Raw genomic sequence first — 20,610 nt, forward strand, 5'->3', positions numbered from 1 at the left:
GCCTTCCGCAGGCCCGCGTGCGTGCGTGGTGCGTGCGTGGTGCGTGGTGCGTGCGTGGTGCGTGGTGCGTGCGTGGTGCGTGCGTGCGTGGTGCGTGGTGAGTGCATGCGTGGTGCGTGCGTGCGTGGCGTGCGGGCGTGCGGGCGTGCGTGGTGTGCGTGCATGCGGCACAGCGAAGGAGCCCACGCCGCTGCCTGCAGCTCTCCCGGCGGGGGCCGCCTTCCTGTGTGGCCCCAGGTCAGCGCCCTGGGACAGCAGCCGCTTGCAAACGTCCTAAAGAAACATACAGATGGGACCTGCTCCCTTTCAGCCTCGCCGAGCAAGGTGCCCAGTGGAGCGGGCGAGCCCAGGCAGGCCGGGGCTCCAGGCCAGGAGGACGGAGAAGAGCCGGATGGTTGGTCGCGGTGCTGCCGGCAGGGGGACCTGGCCGCAGAGGTACGTTGTCTGTCTGGGCCACCGGGTGTGGTTGAGGGCCCTGGAGCCGGAGGCTGGATCTGGGGTCCTGCTGGCTCTGTGCCTGCCTCACCCCGGCCCCAACTACAGAGGAGGCTCCGCGGGGGTGGAGGGGGCACCTCACGTTCCCGGCAGGGTCTGTCCGGGGCGACTCCCCCTCTTGCTGGCCGCTAAACGTGGGGCTGTGTCTCAGTGACCAGAGCCCCGCCCTGCGCACTGCCCAGACGGCAGCGTCTCCAGGTGTCCCCGGTTCCCCAGGATGGGTCCTTTAGAAGGAGCCTTAAGGACGGCTCTCCATTCCCCATGCCCGCCTGCAATTAGGGGGTCCTTTGCTGCAGACCCGCCTTTCTCTGGGGCCTGCTCTGGAAGGAGTGCCCTTAGGGCAATTCCTAAAATGCAGGAGTGTCCCTAACCATGTCAGCCCCTCCCTGAGGGCCACTCCGCAGGGCCCTCCTGTGGTAGTGAACTCACCAGTCTCCCAATACCCAGAGGCACGGTGGGGCGAGGCGTCTGGTCTCCTCCAGCTCTCCTCCTCGGGCACCACGCTGAGCCCAGGGCCGGCAGATGGCAGAGGCCGCGTCCCCCTCACCGCACTGCCCTGCCAGGGCGGTCGAGCAGGTGGTAGGAAGCCCGCTGGAGTTGGACCGGTTGGGATGCTCTCCTGGCGCTCAGGTCTCTCCAGCCTCTATTTCTGTGGTCGAAGGGGTGCCCTGAGCTCGTGCCAGGGAGAGCGGGAAGCCGGCGCCCGCTTCCCCCGACCAGTCCCCACGAGCCGAAGCGTCAGGGCCAGAGCGCTCAGCCCCTCGTCCACCTGCTGGGGACGTGGCCCGGGCTGGCTCCTCTCTCCTGCACCCCGACTCCCAGGCTGACCCCACCGGAACTGAACCTTGAGCCGGCCACCAGCCTGGGGCTGAGCCCATCCCAGCCCCCAGCCCCTCACGTCGTCCCTACTCCAGCCCAGGCCGAGCCTGACCCCCGGCGCCCTGGGAGGACTGGGGTGGGGTGCTGCCTGGAGCCCCAGCAGGAGCTGAAGGCCTTGGCTGTCTGTCACTGAGTGACACGGGGTTATTATGCTGTCACAGGGCCGTGCGGAATTCTCACCCCTTGCTGAGAGGCAGCGCGTTGGGAAGGCCCCAGGCTTTTGCTAGCCCAGGGCCCTGCAGCCCACTGTGACCCCCCAGTTTCCATAACCGTCCTTAGGGCTTCCATCATGGGTCAGGGGACCAGCACAGACCGGCATCCAGAGCTGGGCAGGAGCCAGCTTGTCTTGAGTGAGGATGGGTGCCGGGCTGCAGACCACGGGGCTGCCCTGGGAAAGCACCCTCTGACCCCAGGGCAGGTGGTGATGGGGGTTCACTGGCTCCACCCTTGATTCCGCCGTGCTGCCGTGTCATCCTTGGTTATGGGGATGCCGCCCACCTGCCCGGGGGAAATGATCCAGCCCCGCCCCAAAGATAGATAGAGGCAGTGCCCTCTCTCCCTTGGGGCCCCAGGGAGACCAGCCGTTGGGAAGGCCAGTGCCAAGTCCAGGTAGTGTTTGTGCCGACTTGGGTGCATGTGGAGCACACAGGGGCCGAGGCACTGCTGGGGAGCTGCCTTCTTCCTGGAGCGCAGCCAAGTTGGTGTGAGGAGTGAGGACTTGGGCCGGATGGCCTCTGCCGCGTGCCTTCCCCAGAGCCCGTACGTGAGGCTGGTGTAGTGCCCACCTCAGAGGGGTGTGGTCGGGACCCGAGAGAGAACACTGCAGCACTGCCACCAACGAGGGGGGTACTTTTTATTGGCACCTCCCACCTTTCTCAGTCTGAGGCAGGAAAATGGGGAGTAGGAGGGCGCTGGAGACAGTGGGCGTGCACGTGACGTGTTTTGCTCAGCGCCACCACGTCTCCGCACCTGACAGGCTGTGTCTGCCTCTCTCTCCCAAGGGAAGACAGCCTCCCTCTGCTTGCAGCTGAGGGTGAAGTCATGGCTGCTGTGAGCTGGCCTGAGCCCTCCCAGCAGGCAGGCGCCCAGCGCGGATCTCCCCACGTGGCCTGGTCTGACTTCCCTGAGGAGCCCGGCCCCCGGCAGAAGGCCCGCAGCCTCCTGGTGTGGTTGACAGACGAGGAGGCCAAGGATGGGGACAGCTCGGTGTCGTCGGGCCGCCTTTCCGGCTCCTCGGGGGGCCATGAGTCATGCACGCCTCCCCACGGGACCTGGAAGGAGAGGACCCTCCGGGTACTGGGGCCCCTGCAGCAGCCCAGGGAGAGCACTCCCCGGCTGGAGCAGCTGAGGGAGAAGATCCGGGCCCAGGCACGGTGGCAGGCGAGCTGCACCTCCCTGGGCACCTCGGCACCCGCCAGCGCCTCAGATCTCTACAAAGCCCGCACGCCAGCCCCCCGGAGGAAGGCCCGAAAGCCGACACACCCCGCTCCGGCCCTGGCCTACCCAGGTCAGCGGCAGCTTCCCCTGGCGAGGGACAGGCAGGGGGCGGGGGGAGAGGGCTGAGGTTGGGCTGCTGCAGGCCGGGCGGGGCTGGGTACGTGGGTGGCCCCGCCCAGGCTGGTGGCCAACTGGGGAGGCCGGTACAGCATGCCCCGTGGCCCTGAGACGGTCTCGGAGCCTGGGAAGCCAAGAGGAGGTAGAGTCCTCCCGGGGATGGGGGTGCATCTGAGCTGGGTTTAAGCAGAAGGAAGCATCGACTCATCCAGGAGATGGAGATGGAGATGGGTGGGTGGAAGCCAGAGGGATCGTGGGTGGGAGGGCGGGTACAGGGGGGCCGGAGGGCATGCGGGAGGCGTGGAAGGGACTGGTCCCCGGGGGGACTGTGCCCTCAGGCTTGGGCATCAAGGCCATGTTTAAAGGTTTTTGAGCGGCTGCCCAACGGGGACCTTTCCCTGGACATTTCTTCACGGCCTCTCTGTCCTCACAATTCTCCTTCTTGTTTCCTTCAGGCTCAGGCATCCTGAGTGGGGCTGAAAGTGGAGTCGAAGACAAGGCAACACCTGGCCAGGGGCGTGAGGCCTCCAGGGTCTCCCAGCGGCAGGCCTCAGGTGAGTGGCTCTGCGGCCAGCCATCCTGGCATCCCCCCACCACTGCCCCCACTGGACACTCAGGCCCAGGTGTGGGTGGCACGGTTCTGGAGCCAGCACTCTCCAGACAGCTTCTCTCTCACTCTGTGCGATTGTCTCTATTAGCTTCCCGCTCACAGAGGAGGACACTGAGGGTCAGAGGGGACCCCAGCCATGAAGGGGCCAAGCAGGGATTTGAAGCCAGCCCACCATTCTCTGGAGCCCGATTTCTAACCATCAGGGAAGGAATCCAAGCAGGCCCTGAAGGGCAGGCTGGGGTCAAAGGGCAGGGGGGCTGGGCAGGGGCATCTCCTCGCTGAGCTCTCCTGCACAGAATAGGTGAGGTCTTCCCTGCGTGGTCACGTGCCGGGCCTGAGGTCCGCCAGGCCCCATCAGCTCCTGGGCTCGTTGTTGCATCTTGCAGGCAAGAGGCGCTGCCTGCCTGTCCCGCAGATGGCCTTGCCCTGCCTGGGAGATGCTGAAGGTCGGCAGTGGGTTGGCAGACGTCCAGATGGGGTAGGAAGGGTCCCGAGGCCCAGGGAACCTCTAGTCTTTGGCTGACTCGTTCACTCGACAGACAGGAGGGATGAGGATGGAGAGGCGGGCCGGAGCCGCTCCCGGGGGAGCGTTAAGGAGCCTCGGCGTCCCCGGCAGCGGGGCGCTTGGAGCGTTTTTTAGGCGGGGGGGGGGGGGGCCGTGGAGGGTTTGGGCGTCGGCGGGCTCGCCGTGTGTGCAGGGTGGGCCCTGGGGGGAGGAGCGGTCTCTACCGTCCAGCAGGATTCCGGAGACCCCGGGAAGCGGGGGAGAGGGCTCCGGAGCAGGGGTCAGGCTGTCATGGAGGCCTGAGACTTCCAGGGTCTCCAGCCAGGGTTTTCCATGGGGCTGTTGGGGGAGAATGAGGGAGACCGTTGCCTATTCCAGTGGCGCCGTGGTGACCAGGCTGGAACAAAGGCTGGTCGACACTCTAGTCGGGACCCTCTGGGTGGCAGCTACAGACTCGTTTCCGGTCTGTCCCAGCCAGATGTGCAAGCCAAGCACAGCCCTAGGTGGGGTGCGAGGGGCCGGCCCGAGTGCAGCCAAGGGGCAGAACCCTCTCCCTGAGCCCAGCTCTGGCCTAACTGGGCACCGGCAGCTCCCCCAGGAGCGGGGCGCCCGCCCATCCCCATTCCAGCTGTGACTCACGCGGAACGCCCCTGTCTCTCTCCTCGGGGACAGAGGGCTCCGATGACCTCAGCTCGTCCCGCAGGTCATTCTCCCTGTCCCCACGTGCAGGGGCCCATCAGCCAAACTCAGGGCCTGGTCATTGGTCACTCAGGGGCTCAGTGCCCAGTGTCATCAGTCACCAGCTCCCCCCTGGAACCCTCTGGAAGCAGGGTATGGGGCAGGGCCTGGCTCTTTTTTTTTTTATTATTGTGGTAAAATACACATAACGTAAAGTTTACCGTTTTAATCGTGTTTAAGTACAAAGTTTCTTTGTTCCTGCGGCTTTGACTCCTCTAGGCACTTCACATGAGCAAAATCCTATAGGGTTTGTCCTTTCGTGTGGGCCTCGTCTTGAGGCCCCTCCTGACAGTGGGGTTGGGTGCTGAGGACGGAGGGACGGGCTGAGGCCGGGACCCAGCTGCACCGCGGAGGCCTGGAGAGTCCCTCGGGAGAGACTTTCCCCGTGCTCCCCAGGCCCCTGGGGACGCGATGGGCCAGGCCCAGCTCTCACCCGGTCACTGGCTGGTTGGCTTCTGAGATGCAGCGTCCACCCAGGGGGGGACAAAGACGAATAAGGCCAAACAGAGCAGGGCCGGGTGCCCACACTGGCCCTCGGGCAGCTGCTCCACTCCAGTCGGCCTCTCTGCCTTCTGTGGGACTTGGATCTCCTGTCCCCGCCTGTCCAGCCGGGCGGATCCCACTGTGCGAAGGCCCCTCTGGGTCTAGCGCTCACTCCTCCTCTCCCTGAGGAGCCGATGTCCCGTCTGGCCGGCTGCCCTGCCATGGCTTCGTCTGTGGGCCTGTTCAGTCATTTATTCATTCAACAAACATGAGTGCCGTGGGCCGGCCCCAAGCTGGGTGCAGGGGATGGAGATGGGAGGCTATGGCTGTGCTCGGGGGCTCTCAGGACATGTGTCCAGTCGAGGCTGTGAGGGTGGGTGAGGTGAGCCCAGCCCGCGGGGGACTGCCCGGGGGGGGGGTGGGTTCCCATGCAAAGGGCCGTGAGGGGACAGTCAGGGGCCTCGCGAGCTGGCTGATCCCGTGTGTTGCATTGCGACCCAACCTTCTCTCCTTTCCTTCCGTCTGTCTCCTCTCTGTGAAGTTCCACAGGAGAAAACCAAAAGGATGAAAAGTAGGTCTTGCAAAAGAGAGAAGACCCCCAAGCTGCCTGCCCCTAGGAGAGCTGCCAAAGACACAGGTAGGGTTGGCCCATTCGGGGCCAGGGAGGGCGTGGGGACGGGAGGTTACCATCCAGGCTCAGGAGGTGGGCACATGGCTTGTTTCTGGAGCCAGGACGGCTGGTGCAGCGCTGGCTCCGCCTCGGAAAGGCGGGCGTGCAGTGGGGGGCATGTGAGCTGGTGGCGGACAGATGTGCGTGCTTTCTCGTGACTCGGTGTCACTGGCTGAGCTCTGGCCGTTTTGCTGCCGTCGGTGGCGGGAAGCATGGCTGTGACCTGTCGCCTGGTTTGAGACTTAGACTCCAGGCAGTGAGGCCGGCGTGCCTGTTTCCCCTGGGGTGCCCCGTGGTGGGAAAGGCTGGGTGATGTCCGCTTCCATTGGAGATGTGTCGGCCGTCTGACCCAGGAGAGGTCTGTGCAGGGGTCTTGGTGGTGCTGGGCCACACTCACAGAGGAACTCCTAATTCAGGTGTCTTTCCCTGAGGGCTGGGTGGGGCGTTGGCATCCAGCAAAGACCTAGCTGCCCAGCCTGGTAGGTTCGTGGAGCTCGTGGGGTGAATGCGCTGGATGTGGGTGTGTGGGGAACAGAGGGGGCGGCCTTCCTCCAGGCCTGCCTTCAGCATGTTCGGGGCCAGGGAGGAGTGGCCTCGCTCAGTGCCGGACTCTGTCCGAGTGTGCCTTGGGCTCGAGCGACAGTAGCTCACGTGACGCTCACGGCTCTCCTCGAGGGCAGGTGGGCTCACTCCCACTGTGTAGATGAGGAAACTGAGGCCCAGACAGGTTCAACAGCCCTGCCCAGGACCACACAGGCGAGCCGGGGTTGGGCCCTGACAGCCCCAGGCCTGTGCTCCCTACCCGAGAGAGCCCAGCTGTGCGTACCTGGGCCCACGCCAGGGCACCTTCTCCAGGCCCACCCTCGGGGCCTGGGCTCTGGGACCACTGTACCATGGGCTTCGGAGACGCCAGCCCTGGGAGGCTGAGGTCGGCTCTGTGGGGCCCCTGGTCTCGGAGTCAGCAGCACCGGGGGTCGAGCTGTTTCTGTGCATCTCTATGCCTCAGTTTCCCCAGGGTATGAGGTCACAGTCCTGGATGGGAGTGGGCCATGTGTGGTGTGCCCACGCCACCAGACACCGCCTCCTCTGCCCTTGGGCAGGCCGACGGTTCCAGCAGGAGGAGCACCTGTCCTCCTTCTCTGGCTGGAGGTGGGCCCTGAGTGAGGTGGGGATGTGTCGGGAAAACCTCCACCGGAACCAGAGTGAGGGATGCTGGGAGACATGGAGAAGGTTCCGGAAGGCCACTGAAAAAGCACAAAATACAACAGTTTTCTGCATCGCGTTCCCCCCACCCCACCCCACCCTCCACCATTCCTCGGCATTTTGGTTTGTTTTAATGGCTCCCTTGAAAGATAACCTGCCTTCTGCCTGACACTGGGTCAAAAGGGCGTGGGCCGCATTCGTCACCGTAACCGCCGTGTCACCCTGATGGACGTGGCCATTAGCTTCTGTCAGTTACGAAGTCACAGCTGGGCTAAGGAGAGATGAGTTTGGGTTCAGAGGTCAGAGCCACAGGACTTGGGAATTGGATGAATTAGAAATTTGCTGTAGTTAACAAAAAATTAAATCACAATAGTTATAAAATATTCATCCATCCGGGCCGCAGGAAAACGAAGCCCGATATTTAATTTCAGATCGTAGCACCTCACTTTGCATTTTTTATCGTAGATTAGGTCGGCCCTGGAACTTTGACAGGCACTTGGGCACTTCATCCATTTCCACAGATTAGAAATCCTCTCGTAAAAAAATTAATTGCTGTTAAACTGCTCCATGGAAGAAAAAAATGTGCCCATCAGGACCCATTTATTGACCTGGACCCCTCTGGCGGGCTAATGGGGAAGCCAGTGATGGAGGGGCCTGGGGACGGGGGTGCCGAGAGGGGCCTGGCCAGCAGGTGGCCCCCTCCCTACCTGGTGCGGTCCCTGCCTAGGGCCCCGACCAAGGGAGTGAGGCCATTTTTTTTTTTTAACATCTTTATTGGGGTATAATTGCTTTACAGTGGTGTGTTAGTTTCTGCTTTATAACAAAGTGAATCAGTTATACACATACACATGTTCCCACATCTCTTTCCTCCTGTATCTCCCTCCCTCCCACCCTCCCTATCCCACCCCTCCAGGCGGTCACAAAGCACCGAGGAGTGAGGCCATTTTTATGTAGGACGCAGGACCCTCTCTGGGGAGCCCAACCCCCCAGGTCCCACTCATAGGTCGCATGTGGCAGGTGGGCAGTGCAGACTCAGTCCTGATCAGCAGATCCTGACCTTTCTGGGCAACTCCTGTAGTGAGCGTGACTGCTTCGCTTTTGCATCGTGGTGGCCTTGTGGGGAGACGCTTACAGATGGCGAAACTGAGGCACGGGGGAGTTGTCACTTGCCCGAGGCCAGTGGCTACGCAGGAGGAGCTGGGATTTAAACCCAGGTCTGGGACTCCTGAGACCTCACTCTTACCTTCCGGTGTCACCAGGGGCCTGGGGCGGAGGGCGTGGTCTCAGGGAGGGGCAAACGAGGGTGCCTTACAGCAGAGACCACCCACCTATCACACCCTGCCCCCTAGACACAGCACGTTCCCCAGCCCAGACCAGGAGGGACTTCAGCCATAGGTCTGAAGACAGAGCTCCTGCAAGGGGAAGGGTGGTACAGAGCCACGCCCCGAGGCCACGCTCCCAGAGGCCACGCCTCAGGAAGTACCCCCCAGGCCATGACCACGCCTCCATAAGCCACGCCCCTGGAACAGCTCTGCGGGACACACCCTTCCCTGGGCTAGCTCCCCCTACCCCGGAGATGCAGGCTGTGTAAGCGTGTGAGCTTACACATGTGTGTTTGTGAGCTCAAGGCCGGCGCTGCCTCTGCCGGGGCCCTTGTGGATGGGTTTGTTACGATGGTGGGGCTGCTATTGGCGTTTGGCGAGCGTAACGTGGGATTATGAAGTGAAACATGATGAATGATGTTTCTTATGTGACAGCATTTATTAAAGAAACCTGGTTTGTGTGTGGGATGGGGTGACTGTTTCCACGCTCTCCGGGACCCCTTGTCCTGCTAACCTGACTGTCTTCCTTGAGTCCCCTCCCCTATCCCCGCTGAGTCTCACCAGTTTAAAAACAAATTAATTTCCTCTGCCTCAGAGCAAATGATCGGCCATAACATTGCCTTCCCCCTCGCCCTGTGTGAGCCCGGCTTGTGCTGGTGACTAGCGTTACTACTGGCCAGCCTTTACTGAGCGTGTGTGGTGTTCCTGGGCCTGTGTTGAATGTTTTACAGACAAATCTGAAGGGAGCACGTTTTATTACCCCCAAGGGTCAGAGAAATCAGGTCACGTTCCAAGGTCATCCTGGGACTCAGCCCTGCCAGGATGCTGGCTAATGGCTGGGGGTGTGGCCCAATCCCCAGAGGGGCCTGGACACGAGGGTTTTCGCCCCATCCCCTCCGGGAGCGTGTGAATTGGTCTCCTGGGTCTGCGTGGAGTCGCCAGCCTCCCTGTCTGGGCCAGCATCGGAGGGCCCTGGGCGCCTGGCTGTGTGTGCGTTTTCTCTTTAAGATTCTGAGTTGGTTGGTGTTTACGCTTGGAGAAAAGGACAAGCTCTGGTGAGGGTGCTGCTTAGGCCCCCTCCTTCCCTCCCTAGGCTTCCGCCTCGGCTCTGCTCCGCTCGGGGTGGCATCTGGAGTGTGGGCCTGAGGGAGAGACGCCCAGGAAGCAGTGGCATTGGGGTGCGGGCCCGGCACCTCTCTCCCAGCGACCCGTCAGACGCCCTCCAAACCCCCCACCAGACGGGGACTTTGGGGAGTCGCTCCGTTCAAAAGCCCAGGAAGAGGATTTCTGTCCCCGAGAGGCACCCTTTCGGCTCCCAGAAGGCAGGGCGCGGCCACCAGGCTTTCCTGACTCAGGGACTGCAGGACGGGAACCACAGCAGCTCCCGGGAGACGTGTCACCTCCCCCGGCGCCCCCCCCCCTTAGTTTTCACCACATTCAGAGGGGGTGGCTCTGCGCCAGGTGCCCAGGCTCAGCCTCGAGTCACCCGACGTGGCACCTGCCCCCAGAGGGCTCTGTGAGTGGATGATGGGTGCAGAACCAACGGGGCCTCAGGGAGAGGGGAGGGGCCGGCTCTGCTCCTCTTGAAGCCCTGCAGCTCTGGCCACCCCTGCGACTACCTGTCTTTGCAGGACACGGCAAGAAGTTGGGAGCTGGTGAGAGTTCCCCTGTCTGCCCCCGGCTGCCTAGATCAACCTCTGCCCGCAGTGCCCCGCAGGTGTCAACCAATGCTCCCCACCTGGCTTCCTGCCATCAGCCCGTGAACATCCAGGCTGCTATGGCCGTCCTTCGAGACCTCCACCAGCAAATCCAGGCCAGCCTGGAGCTGGCCCAGGGCCACCACCCAAGGCGAGGGCTGGAGCCGCGGGACCTGGCGGGGAGGAGGTGGCAGAGCCCCTGGAAGCCCCCAGACTTGCGGGGCTCCTGGAAGAGCCCTCGGGCCGTGACGGAGGGGGTGCCTGCGTCCAAGAGGGCTGGGAGCCTGCCCATGGCGCCGAGCTGGAGCGCCTCGGACAGGTGGGAGTCCTATCCGCAGAGGACCTGGGCGGCCCAAGGACGAGATCCCTCCTTCCGGGGACCCGGGAGCCCCACGGAGAGGCTGAACTCCTTCCCTCAGCGGCCCTGGAGCGCCTCGGCCAGGCGGACCTCCTGTCCACCAAAGACCTGGGCGGCCCAAGGATGGGACCTCTCCCTCTGGAGGCCCGGGAGCACCCCTGAAAGATGGGGCCCCTTCCTGCAGCAGCCCCGGAGCACCTCGTCCGGGCAGGCTTGGGGTCTGCAGAGGGCCTGGACCTCTTGTGAAGACCGGGAGGGCCCCGCCCGAAGGCCCTGGAGCCCCGCCTTCACGCAGGGGCCCGACCCCCGGTGCCAGGGCAGGGGTCCACTGCTAACCCCCGCGGGGGCGAAGCTCACCTGGCCAAGGCCCAGCCAGGGTGCCCTTTGGAACATGCCTGGGAAGGAGAATGAGGTGCGACCCCCGCCGCCCTGCCCGAAGCCCCGGGGGCCCCTCCACAGCTCCGAGTCCCTGCGGGAGTTCATCCAGCAGAAGATGGAGCCCTGGTGGCAGCAGGCCCTAAAGGAAAAGGCCTCCGCCACGCAAGCGCTGGAGCTCAGAAACCAGAGGCTGCAGGGCGTCTACAGGAAGCAGAGGGAGGCCGTCCCCGTGGTCTCCCAGACGACGCCCGGCATCGTGACCTTCGTCCCGCATTCTGCACAGTCCGGGGTATGCACCAGCTCAGCCACCGAGGTCCCCCGGGGTCCCCTGGCTGTGGCAGGGCTCTGCAGGGACCCCACTGCCTCTGTCTCTGTCCCCAAAGAGGGGACCCCTGAGGGACCCAGCCTGAGACCCTTGTGGAGGCCGGGGCCAGCTCTGAGGCTGAGACAGGGCCTGGGGTCTTCTGGTCCAGCCTGGGCTCTGATGACGTCCTTCTCCTCTGCTTTAGGGCCTGGAAGCCACCGGGGGCCCAGGAGCACCTGTGCCGCAGTGGAGCAGGGTGACTTCCGGCATGGTGCTGGGGGACCAGGACGCCCCGGGCAGGTGGGTGTGCAGGGGCTGGGACTGCATTTCCCAGAGGGGCTCTCCCGGGTGGGGGGGTCGCTCCCTCCGTCCAGAGCTGCACGGAGCCTGTGATCAGGGCTGCGTTAGTTTTCGCTGAGGTGAGCTTCCCGTCACGTTAGGTTAACGTTTATAAAGAAAACTATTCAGTGGCATTTGGCACGTTCACAATATTGTGTAACCACCACTTCCATCTATTCCCCAAAAACATTTCATCACCCTGAAAGGAAACCCATCCCCATTAGCAGTCACTCCCCGGTCTGCCGTCCATCTGTGTGTATGCATTCACCTGTTCTGATGTCTCGTGTCAGTGGAATCATATAGCACGGGGCCATTGTGCCAGGCTTCTTTCCCTGAGCGAGTTTTCTAGGTTCGTCCACGTTGTGGCCTGTGCAGGACTTCCTTCCTTGTCATGGCCGAGTAATACTCCACTGTACGATCTCCAGGTTCATCCACGTTGTGGCCTGTGCAGGACTTCCTTCCTTGTCATGGCCGAGTAATACTCCACTGTACGATCTCCAGGTTCGTCCACGTTGCGGCCTGTGCAGGACTTCCTTCCTTGTCATGGCCGAGTAATACTCCACTGTACGATCTCCAGGTTCGTCCACGTTGCGGCCTGTGCAGGACTTCCTTCCTTGTCATGGCCGAGTAATACTCCACTGCACAATCTCCCACGTGTTGCCTACCAGGGGCAGCTGATGGACTTGTGTGCTGTTCCCCCTTTTGGCTGCTGTGAGTGGAATGTCTGAGCGCCTGTTTTCGGCTCTCTGGTGCACGCACCCAGGAGTGGCATTGCCGGGTTGTGTGGGCTCCATATTTAACTGGTGGAGGAACTGCCAGGCTGTTTCTGGCAGTGGCCGCACCGTTTTGCATTCCCACAGCAGTGCACGGGAAATCCAGTTTCTCCCTGTCTTCACCAATACTTATTTTCTGGGTTTGTTTTCTTTTCCCTTGCATTCGTTTTTGCACTGTTTTCACTGCCGTGTGTTTTCATTTTTCTGGGGCAACTGTCCAGGAGGCCACTCCCCGAGCAGCATCTTGAAGTGCAGGGTGGGAGAGACCTTCCCCCACTTTGCTGGGGGAGTTGAGTGTCCAGGCTCCCTAGAGGCTGGCCTTCCCAGCTCTTGCCCTCGCGGCGAAGGGCTCCGGGGAGTGCCCCGTGGGCTCCAGGCCAGTGCCAGCCACTTCCTGGCCACCTGCCCAATAAAGGAGGGGGAACTCACAGCCAGGCTCCTAGGGTATCATCCGCCCATGGCTAGGGGGAGGAGCTGGCCCAGAGGCTAAAGACAGGGGTCCCCACAAGATGCCGCCCACCGGGAGCTTCCTGCCCTGGGCTCGCTCTGAGCCTGGCTCCTGCATGGGTCTTTGGCAGCCAGAGTTCTGGGAGGGGGCTTTGGGCTGAACCCTTTGGAGCTCAGCACCCACCCCTCTTTGCAGCCCCTCGACCCCCCACCCGTCCACCTCGGTGGGATGGACACCCTCCCCTGGCCCCTGGCTCCTGGAAATTGCCTCTCTGGATCCTTTTTGTTTCATTTGTCTTTAAAGTGCGCACTCCTCCCCAAGATTCCAGGTCCACAGGGCTGCCCAGGGGTGTGCGTTGTTTTTTAACTTTTTAAAGTTGACATCTGATCATATCCAGACAAGGGCGCAGGTCCTAGGTGTGCAGTTCAGTGAATGCTCGCACGCTGAGCACGTGTGTAACCTGCACTGGGGCTGAGAAACCGCTCACACCCGAGGGCAGCCCCCCGCCGTGGGAAATGCTGGCAGGGGCTCCTGCCTGTCGGGCTCCTTCTGCTGGGCACGATGCTGGAGGGGGGACTATCTCTGTGGTGGAGGAGGCTGCAGGTCCTTCATCATGCTTCACTCTGTCCTTTTTTTTTTTTTTCCACTTAAAAAAATTGTGGTAAAATACACATGACAAAATTGTAAAATTTTGTTAAGATCGTAAAATCTTAAGCAGTTTTAAGGGCACAGTTCAGGGGCATTACATACATTCACACTGCTGTGCAGACATCACTACTACCATCTCCAGGACTTTCTCATCTTCAGTTTCACAAACTGAAACTCTGTCTCCGTGAAACACTCGCTCCCCATCCCCCACCGACCAGCCCGGGGCCCCACCGTCCTACTTTCTGTCTCTATGAATCTGATTCCTTCTGGGACCCTTTTGTGACTGGCCTGTTTCACTTAGCATGACATTCTCAAGGTTCATCCATGTTGTAGCCTATTTCAGAATTTCTTTCCTTCCTAAGGCTGAATGATATTCCACCGTATGGATGGATCCCACCTTGTTTATTCATTCATCTGTTCATGGACACTTGGGTTGCTTCTGCCTTTTGGTTGTGAGTGGTGTTGCTGTGAACATAGGTATGCAAACATCTCTTCAAGCCCCTGCTTCCAACTCTGTGCGATATGTACCCAGAATTAGAATTGCTGGGTCATATGAGAATTCTGTGTTTACTTTTTGAGGAACCTCCATACCGTTTTCCATTTTATATTCCACCAACTGCGCACGAGGGTTCCAACTTCTCCACGTACCTGTCAACACTTGTTCTTTTCTTTTTCTTTAGTAGTGCCCATCCTAAAGGGTGTAAGGTGGTATCTCATCGTGGCTTTTTAAAAATTTATTTACTTATTTGGCTGCACTGGGTCTTAGTTGTGGCATGCGGGATCTTTAGTTGCGGCATGCGGGATCTAGTTCCCCAACCAGGGATCAGACTCGGGCCCCCTGCATTGGGAGCACGGAGTCTTACCCACTGGACCACCAGGGAAGTCCCTCACTCTGGCTTTCATTTGCATTTCCCTAATTATTAGTGATGTTTAGCCTCTTTTCACATGCTTCTTGGCCATTTGTATGTCTTCTTTGGAGAAACGTCTATTCAAGTCTTTGCCTGTTTTTTCGTTAGGTTATTTGGGTTTTTGTTGTTGTTGAGTTGTAGGAGATATACTCAGGGGAGTAATCTCTGATCAGATCTGGGTTTGTAAATGTTTTCTCTCATTCTGTAGGTTGTCTTTTCATTCTGTTGATTGGGGCTTTTGATGCATATAAGTTCTTAATTTTGAAGTAGCCCGGTTTATCTATTTTTTTCCTTTTTTTGTTACCAGTGCTTTTGGTGCCGTATCCAAGAAATCATTGCCAACCATCCTCCTCCTTTCTAACAGCCACGTGTGGTCTGCCCTGTGGATGCCCCATAATCGCCCCCTGGTCATAAGTAGACGCAGTGAATAGACTCTGGGCCTGGCTCAGAAGCTGCAGCTATGCGCATCCCTGCACATGCGTGTTTCCCACGCGCCTGGAGAGGGTGCCCTAGGGCTGACCGTCTTCCCCTCTCTCCCTGCAGCTTCTGCCTGTGTTTGAACAGAGCCTTGAACCCGGCCGAAACTCTGGAGGTGGGAGGCCCCCGAGATGGCTGGGAGGGCGCCCCCCCGCTGACGTCGGCCAGTTCTTCCCTGGGCCCCCTGCAACTCCAGGACGTGACCAGCCACTGCTCAAGCCCGGGGCTATGCATCTACCTGGACCCCGAGGAGTCCGAACGCCTGGGCACGCCAGGCCCCCTGCACTTGCGGTACAAGCAGGCTCGGCTGCAGGCCCTGGAGACCATGGCCAACGTCCTGAAGCAGCGAATCGACGTCCTGACCGACAGGCTGAGCAGGTCCGAGGCGACAGACGCAGCGGGGGGGCCCGTCCCAGGCCCGCCGCCCTCGAGCTCCAGCACACCAGCCTGCCCCAGAGCCCTGGTGCCCAGCGTGGGCGGAGGGGCACCCTGGGACTGGGCGGGCATGCGGGCCAGGCCGCTTCTCTCTACCACCTGCTTCCCGGACACTGAGACGCTGCCCTGGAGCCCTGGCTGGGAACGGCTGCAGAGCGTCAGCCCAAGGGGCCACCAGGCCAGCAAGCCCCAAGGTAGGGCCGGCCCCGGGGCCGCGGATGACCACTTGCCCCGTCGGTGGCCAGGGGGACCCCACTTTCTCCCTGCCTCTGGGTTTCTTCTCCTGAAAGGGGCGGGGGTACATTGACAAGACCACAGAAATTGTCCCTCTGCAGCTGTTGTCACCATCTTGCCTCTGGCTGGGGGAGGGGTGGGGCCTGGTCCTGAGCCTGACGTGCCCACCACCTCTCTGCCCTGCCTCCTGCAGAGGGGCAAGAAAGCAGGACCAGGGTCCCTCCTGCCAGGGGGGTGGGGGCCCCGTCCTCACTCCCCACCGACCAGCTTACCGGCGCCCGTCTCTCCAAAGGTTTCATGGAGGATGGGCGCTCGGAGCTGGACAAGAGGCAGGCGAGAACCCTGGCTTCCTTCCAGACCCTCAGCCCCTTCGCAGGGAGGTAAGCCTGGGCGCCACTCCTGAGCAGCCTTGTGCCCCCAGGGTGGGCGCCGCCGGCCCGTGGCACAGCCCGTACAGGTCCAGTGACATGGCTCTGACCCGCCCGGGGAGAGGTGCTGGCCTCGGACGCCTCTGGCGGGGCTGTGCACAGTGGGCCATGTGGAAACACTCGGCCAGGCGTCCCGTGTGGCTGGCAGGCTGGTTGTGTCTGGGGGACAGGGAGACAGGCACCCCTCCATCCTTCCTGCGTCGGTGGCCCATGTCAAGTTCTCAGGACCACCCGTCCACAGCCCCTTGCACCTTCTCGTGGCTTCCGTCTCCAGCACTGGCCTCCTCTGGGGTCACTTCACACAGGTCCCTTTGCACGGGCCCAGTTACAGACAGATGACCGGCCCGGGGCAGGGGCACTTGCGGCCAGCCCCACCTGGGCCTGCAATGTGGCCTCAGTAGCCACCACCCAGGGCCAGCCGCTCTCCTGGGGACCTTCTGCTGTTCCGGGCCTCAGCCCAGGCCCCCAGAGTCTCGGCCGGCCTCCCCCTGAGGTCCAGCTGCTGTCACTCCCTGTCCTCTCTGTCCTCCGGCTCATTTCCCCCCAGCAGCCAGTGACCCTGCTCTGTACCCCCAGCCCCTCCGGGAGGGGCCGTCCTCCAGCCCGGGGCAGGTTTTGTCCACGAAGGCTCCAAAGGTTGGGCTGTGCAGGGGAGCTGCCTGCTTGTCACCTGGCCTTCCCTGAGCAGCTGTGGCCCCCAGTCTTCCCAGGATTCGGGGACAGGCTTGTCTCCTTCTGCAAGGACGCACCCCTCCCCCGCTCCAAGAACTGTTCCTTCTGCCACATCGCCCGCCTGTCTGCCCAGGGGTTCCTGCAGGCGCGGGTCCCCAGCCCCGCCCACCTCCTTCCTTGGCACCCGCACCAGGAGGTTGTCAGACACCCCTGGCCCCCTCCCCTCTCCGTCCTGGGGCTGAAGCGCCGGGGGGCAGCCGTCCCTGCCTGGACCCCGCGTAGGCCCTCCCTGCTTGCCCGCTCACCTTGTGCGTCCTCCGGGACTCCAGGCTCCACAGCTCAGAACCGGGGCGGGGGAGGGGGTCCAGAGGGGGACAGGCCAGTGGGTGGTCTCCGGGGGGCTGGCCTTGGCTTCTTGTCAGTATCGGCCAGAGCCCGATGCCGGGGGCTTCTCACCGCCCCCTTCACCCGGTCTGTCCCGGGCTTGCTGCCCTCGTATGTGCGGCTGCCCTAGGGCCTCTGGGGGTCAGTGCAGATCCCAGGTCTGTGCTTAAAGCTGGTGGCCTTGAGCATATTCACGGGCCCCCCCAGCCTCAGAGTCCCCCCTTGGAGATGGGGGTGGCCCTGAATCCACCCTGATTCCCCCAGCCCTGCCTCACCCTCCCTCCCCTCCCCCAGCCCCTCCCCTGCCCAGCCTCAGCGCAGTTACTGAAACTGAATTGTTGACACCAGTAGGGGTCAGCATCGGGCTGGACTTCACGTCCTCTGCACCTACCCCCCCATCCTGCTCCCCGTCTAGAGCTTGAGAAGGGGAGACGGGTGGGAGAATTCTCCAGAGGTTACTTTCGGTGCCCTAGGCTCTAAGGTGGACAGCCTGCAGTTGTGTGTCCCGCTGCTGGACAGCCAGCAAGGTCCCTGGGGCTCAGGCCCAGAAGGTGTCAAAGCCGAGGGGTGTTCGGGACCTTCCCACCAGGGGCACTGTGTCTCCCTCCCCACCTCAGCCTGACCAGGCCGGGAGACAGGAGGGGGTGGAAGTCGTTCAGAGCCGTGCCCTGGGCGTCCCAGCACCCTTGGAGCCAGGGATCAGGGCCCAGGGGCTGGCTGGGCCTCTCAGGCCTCCAGAAGCACCTGGCCCGGCCCAGTCTTCTAAACTAGCAGTCTCCACTCACTGCTTCACGGGGCTGCTTTGCTGCCGTGCCTCTGGTCACCTCCCTCGCTGCCCGAGTGAGTCCAAGGATGCAGGTCACAGCTCTCCTCTCCAGGGCCTGGCCCGTCCTGCCACCTCTCAGGCCAGTTCCTGAGTCGGGGTGGGTCTCCTCCACCGAGTCCTTTCCCTGCCGGGGCCACAGTGCTCAGTGGCCGGGTGGGGGCCAAGCTTGTTACCAGCATCATGTGGTGAGGACACCAGGGTTTCCCACCCCCCATGGGGCTTGGGCCCCTGAGGCCCAGTGCACCCCAGCGTCTCTGGAAGGAAGGACAGAGGAGTGTGTGCCCCAGCTGTGTGCCTGCCGTCACCCCGCAGGCCTCCCTGCACGTCATGCAGTGCTTGCAGCAACCCTGAGGGATGTGTGCTCATCCCCATTTTACAGATGGGGAAGCTGAGGCTGGCAGAGAATTGACCTTGCCCAGGATCACGTAGCCTGGGGGAGGACAGGCCAACTTTCAGACCCAGGGCATGGACTCCAGAGCCCCCAGTTTTTCTGCTACACCCGTTCCCTGGCCAGTGGTTCTCAAACTGTTCCCTGGGAACTCGTTAGAAATGCAGAGTGCCCGGCCCATCCCAGCCCGCCTGAATCTGCTATGCTGGGGGTGGGCCCAGTGATCAGGCGATTCTGATGCTCACTGAAGTTTGAGAATCACTGCCCTAGAGAATCTAGACCAGCGGTCAGCAAGCCACAGCCCTCTAGACCCACCGCCGGTCTTTGTAAATAAAGTTTTATTGGCACACAGCCATGCTCATCATTTACATAATGAGTGTGGCTGTTTTCCTGCTACAAAGGCAGAGCTGAGTGGTTTCCACGGAGACAAAGACCGTGTGGCCTGCGTCTGTTCCTCTGTGGGAAATGTTTGCCGTCCCTGCTCTAGACAATTGAGGGAGAATGGCTTGTGGACCGATGGCATTCCCTTTAAGTAGCCTTGGAGGACGCAGCTCCTTCCTGCCCTTTGTTGATCCCAGGTGGGGGTTGTAGCATCCTAAGTTCTGGGTTGGGAAGGAGGGAGCTAAGAGTCCCCCTGTCTCCATGACTACGCATTCCTGGAGCAGCCCCTGCTGCCCCTGCCTCTAGGAACCCACCCCTGACCATCGGAGCCCGCGGTCAGCGCTCCTGCCCCAGCATCCCTGGGGTCATTCTAGGATCAGCCCCTGGGCCCATCCCTCACCTCCTCAGTGTCTCTCGTCTGGGCCGCAGGGCCGCTCCCTCTTCCTGGAACAGTGTTTTCATGCCATCTCACAGGCCGGCAGGACTGTGAGCTGTAGGGTAGGGGCGGGGTGGTGGGTCACCTGGGAAGCACAGCAGGTGCTCAGCGAACACCTGTGGGGCCGGAGGAGGGCCCACCTCCATGGTCTGCAGGTGTGGCCGGTGTCTTCAGTCACCCAAGGGCATCCTGGGTCACTCGGTGCGGGAGGGACAGCCATGTGTGCTGATGAGGCGTGAAGTGAGGCGGGCTGTCGGCACAGCTCGTCCGAGCCCGTCACACACACCTGGGCTGCACAGTCATCTGTGCCCCAAACCCCTAATCCGGGCAGCTGCAGCCCACCTGTGCCCGGCGGCTCTCCCACCCCACCTGGACTGCTGCCCTCTCGGGGGGACCCAAGGCGACGCCTTCCTCCTCCTCCTGTGGTGACGTGCTGGGCAGCCCTGGGTGAGGCTGAGCTCGCCCTGATGGAGGGCAGGTCTCTGAGTCTGACTGGACCAGTTTGACCCCGGCCTCCTTGGTCATCCGGCCAGCTCAGGGCCCTCTGTGGACAGGGCGGCAGTGCCGGCATGAGAAGATGGTCCTGAGGCTTAGAGCTAAGATGTGGGCCCTGCTCCACTCTGGGCCTGGTGGACAGTCCTCCTTAGCAGATGGTCGAGGGGACAGAGACAGAGGACATGCCCCATGCCCGTCACTGCCAGAGCAGACCCAGAGCAGGCGAGGGCTTCCGGGCAAAGGGCGCTCTGGTGCTGGCCCCAGCGCCGATGGCGACCGTGGGCGCCGAGCGCTCCTGCTGGGCGCTGGTCCCCCTGGGTCCGAGTGCAGAGCCCTGAGTCGCCGCTCACAGACCAGGGCCCGCAGAGCTGGGAGGTCCTGAGGGTGTGGGCATCTACAGGCCCCGCCTGCTCGCCACTGCCCTCCTGGTCCTCTGGTCCTTTGGCCCTTGGGTCTCCCTGGCCACTGGGTCTGCAGGAGAGCCCAGATTACCACCCCTCCCCGCCCAGCCCTCAGCTGTCTCCTGCCTCGAGGATGTTCGCTGCTCACACAGGTGTTTGTGTGTCCCCAGCTCACTCGGGGCGCCACCCGCGCCAGACCCCCGCTGTGGCTCCCTGCGGCTGGAAGAGATGCGGTCGGCCAGAGGGGCGGGCTTGGTCACGCCCTTGACCCTCCGGAGCTGCGGTAAGGGCGAGCCCGTGGACAGGCCCTGGGCCGGCTGGTCGGGTGGCCAGGGAGATCCGCTGGGGACCCGCTCCACTGCCTGATGCTCGGCTAGGTTCTGCGGGTGTAGAAAGATGCTTTTCTACGTGGAGAGCATCCACGCATCAGTATTAAAGTTTTCTGGAGGCTCTCAGGGCCCAGCCTCTTGCCGTGTTCTCTCGCCATGCTTCTGTTGTGAGTTTGCTCCCCCGAGACTCAACAGCTTGTTTCATCAACGGCTCTGCTCCCGGGGCCCAGCCTTCTGCCTTCTCCTTTGAGCCGAACGGTTTTTTCCCACGTTATAGCAGAGGAGGCTTGCCCAGGGCCCCAGGGCTGGTGCATAGCCAGGGCCGGGGCAGGGGCTGCTCCCGCCTGGAGCCCTCCTGGGTTCAGGCCTTCTTCGTGGCAGCAGGCCGGGCCTAAGCCCCAGCGTGTGTGGA

At 62.2% G+C, this 20,610-nt stretch overlaps 1 protein-coding gene across 1 annotated transcript; it reads left to right on the forward strand.

Moving 5' to 3' along the window:
- The first annotated feature begins 289 nt into the window (after positions 1-289).
- CCDC187 (coiled-coil domain containing 187) lies at positions 290-20,235 on the forward strand. Its single transcript, XM_060153261.1, has 9 exons — positions 290-435; positions 2,376-2,881; positions 3,390-3,482; positions 5,806-5,901; positions 10,091-11,181; positions 11,402-11,496; positions 14,856-15,418; positions 15,751-15,838; positions 20,040-20,235. Exons 1-9 carry the CDS (start codon positions 290-292, stop codon positions 20,233-20,235), a joined length of 2,874 nt encoding a protein of 957 aa, XP_060009244.1.
- Positions 20,236-20,610: the final 375 nt, after the last annotated feature.

The sequence above is a fragment of the Lagenorhynchus albirostris genome, chromosome 7 (genome assembly GCF_949774975.1).
Source record: "Lagenorhynchus albirostris chromosome 7, mLagAlb1.1, whole genome shotgun sequence".
Lineage (NCBI taxonomy): Eukaryota > Metazoa > Chordata > Mammalia > Artiodactyla > Delphinidae > Lagenorhynchus > Lagenorhynchus albirostris.

What these genes read in the sequence shown, in the direction of transcription:
- CCDC187 (XM_060153261.1), top strand. Translation starts at nt 290, where the DNA reads ATGGGACCTGCTCCCTTTCAGCCTCGCCGAGCAAGGTGCCCAGTGGAG. An exon ending in GAGAGCTGCCAAAGACACAG is followed by an intron (nt 5,902 to 10,090) that starts GTAGGGTTGGCC and finishes CTGTCTTTGCAG; the next exon opens with GACACGGCAAGAAGTTGGGA. An exon ending in GACCAGGACGCCCCGGGCAG is followed by an intron (nt 11,497 to 14,855) that starts GTGGGTGTGCAG and finishes CTCTCCCTGCAG; the next exon opens with CTTCTGCCTGTGTTTGAACA.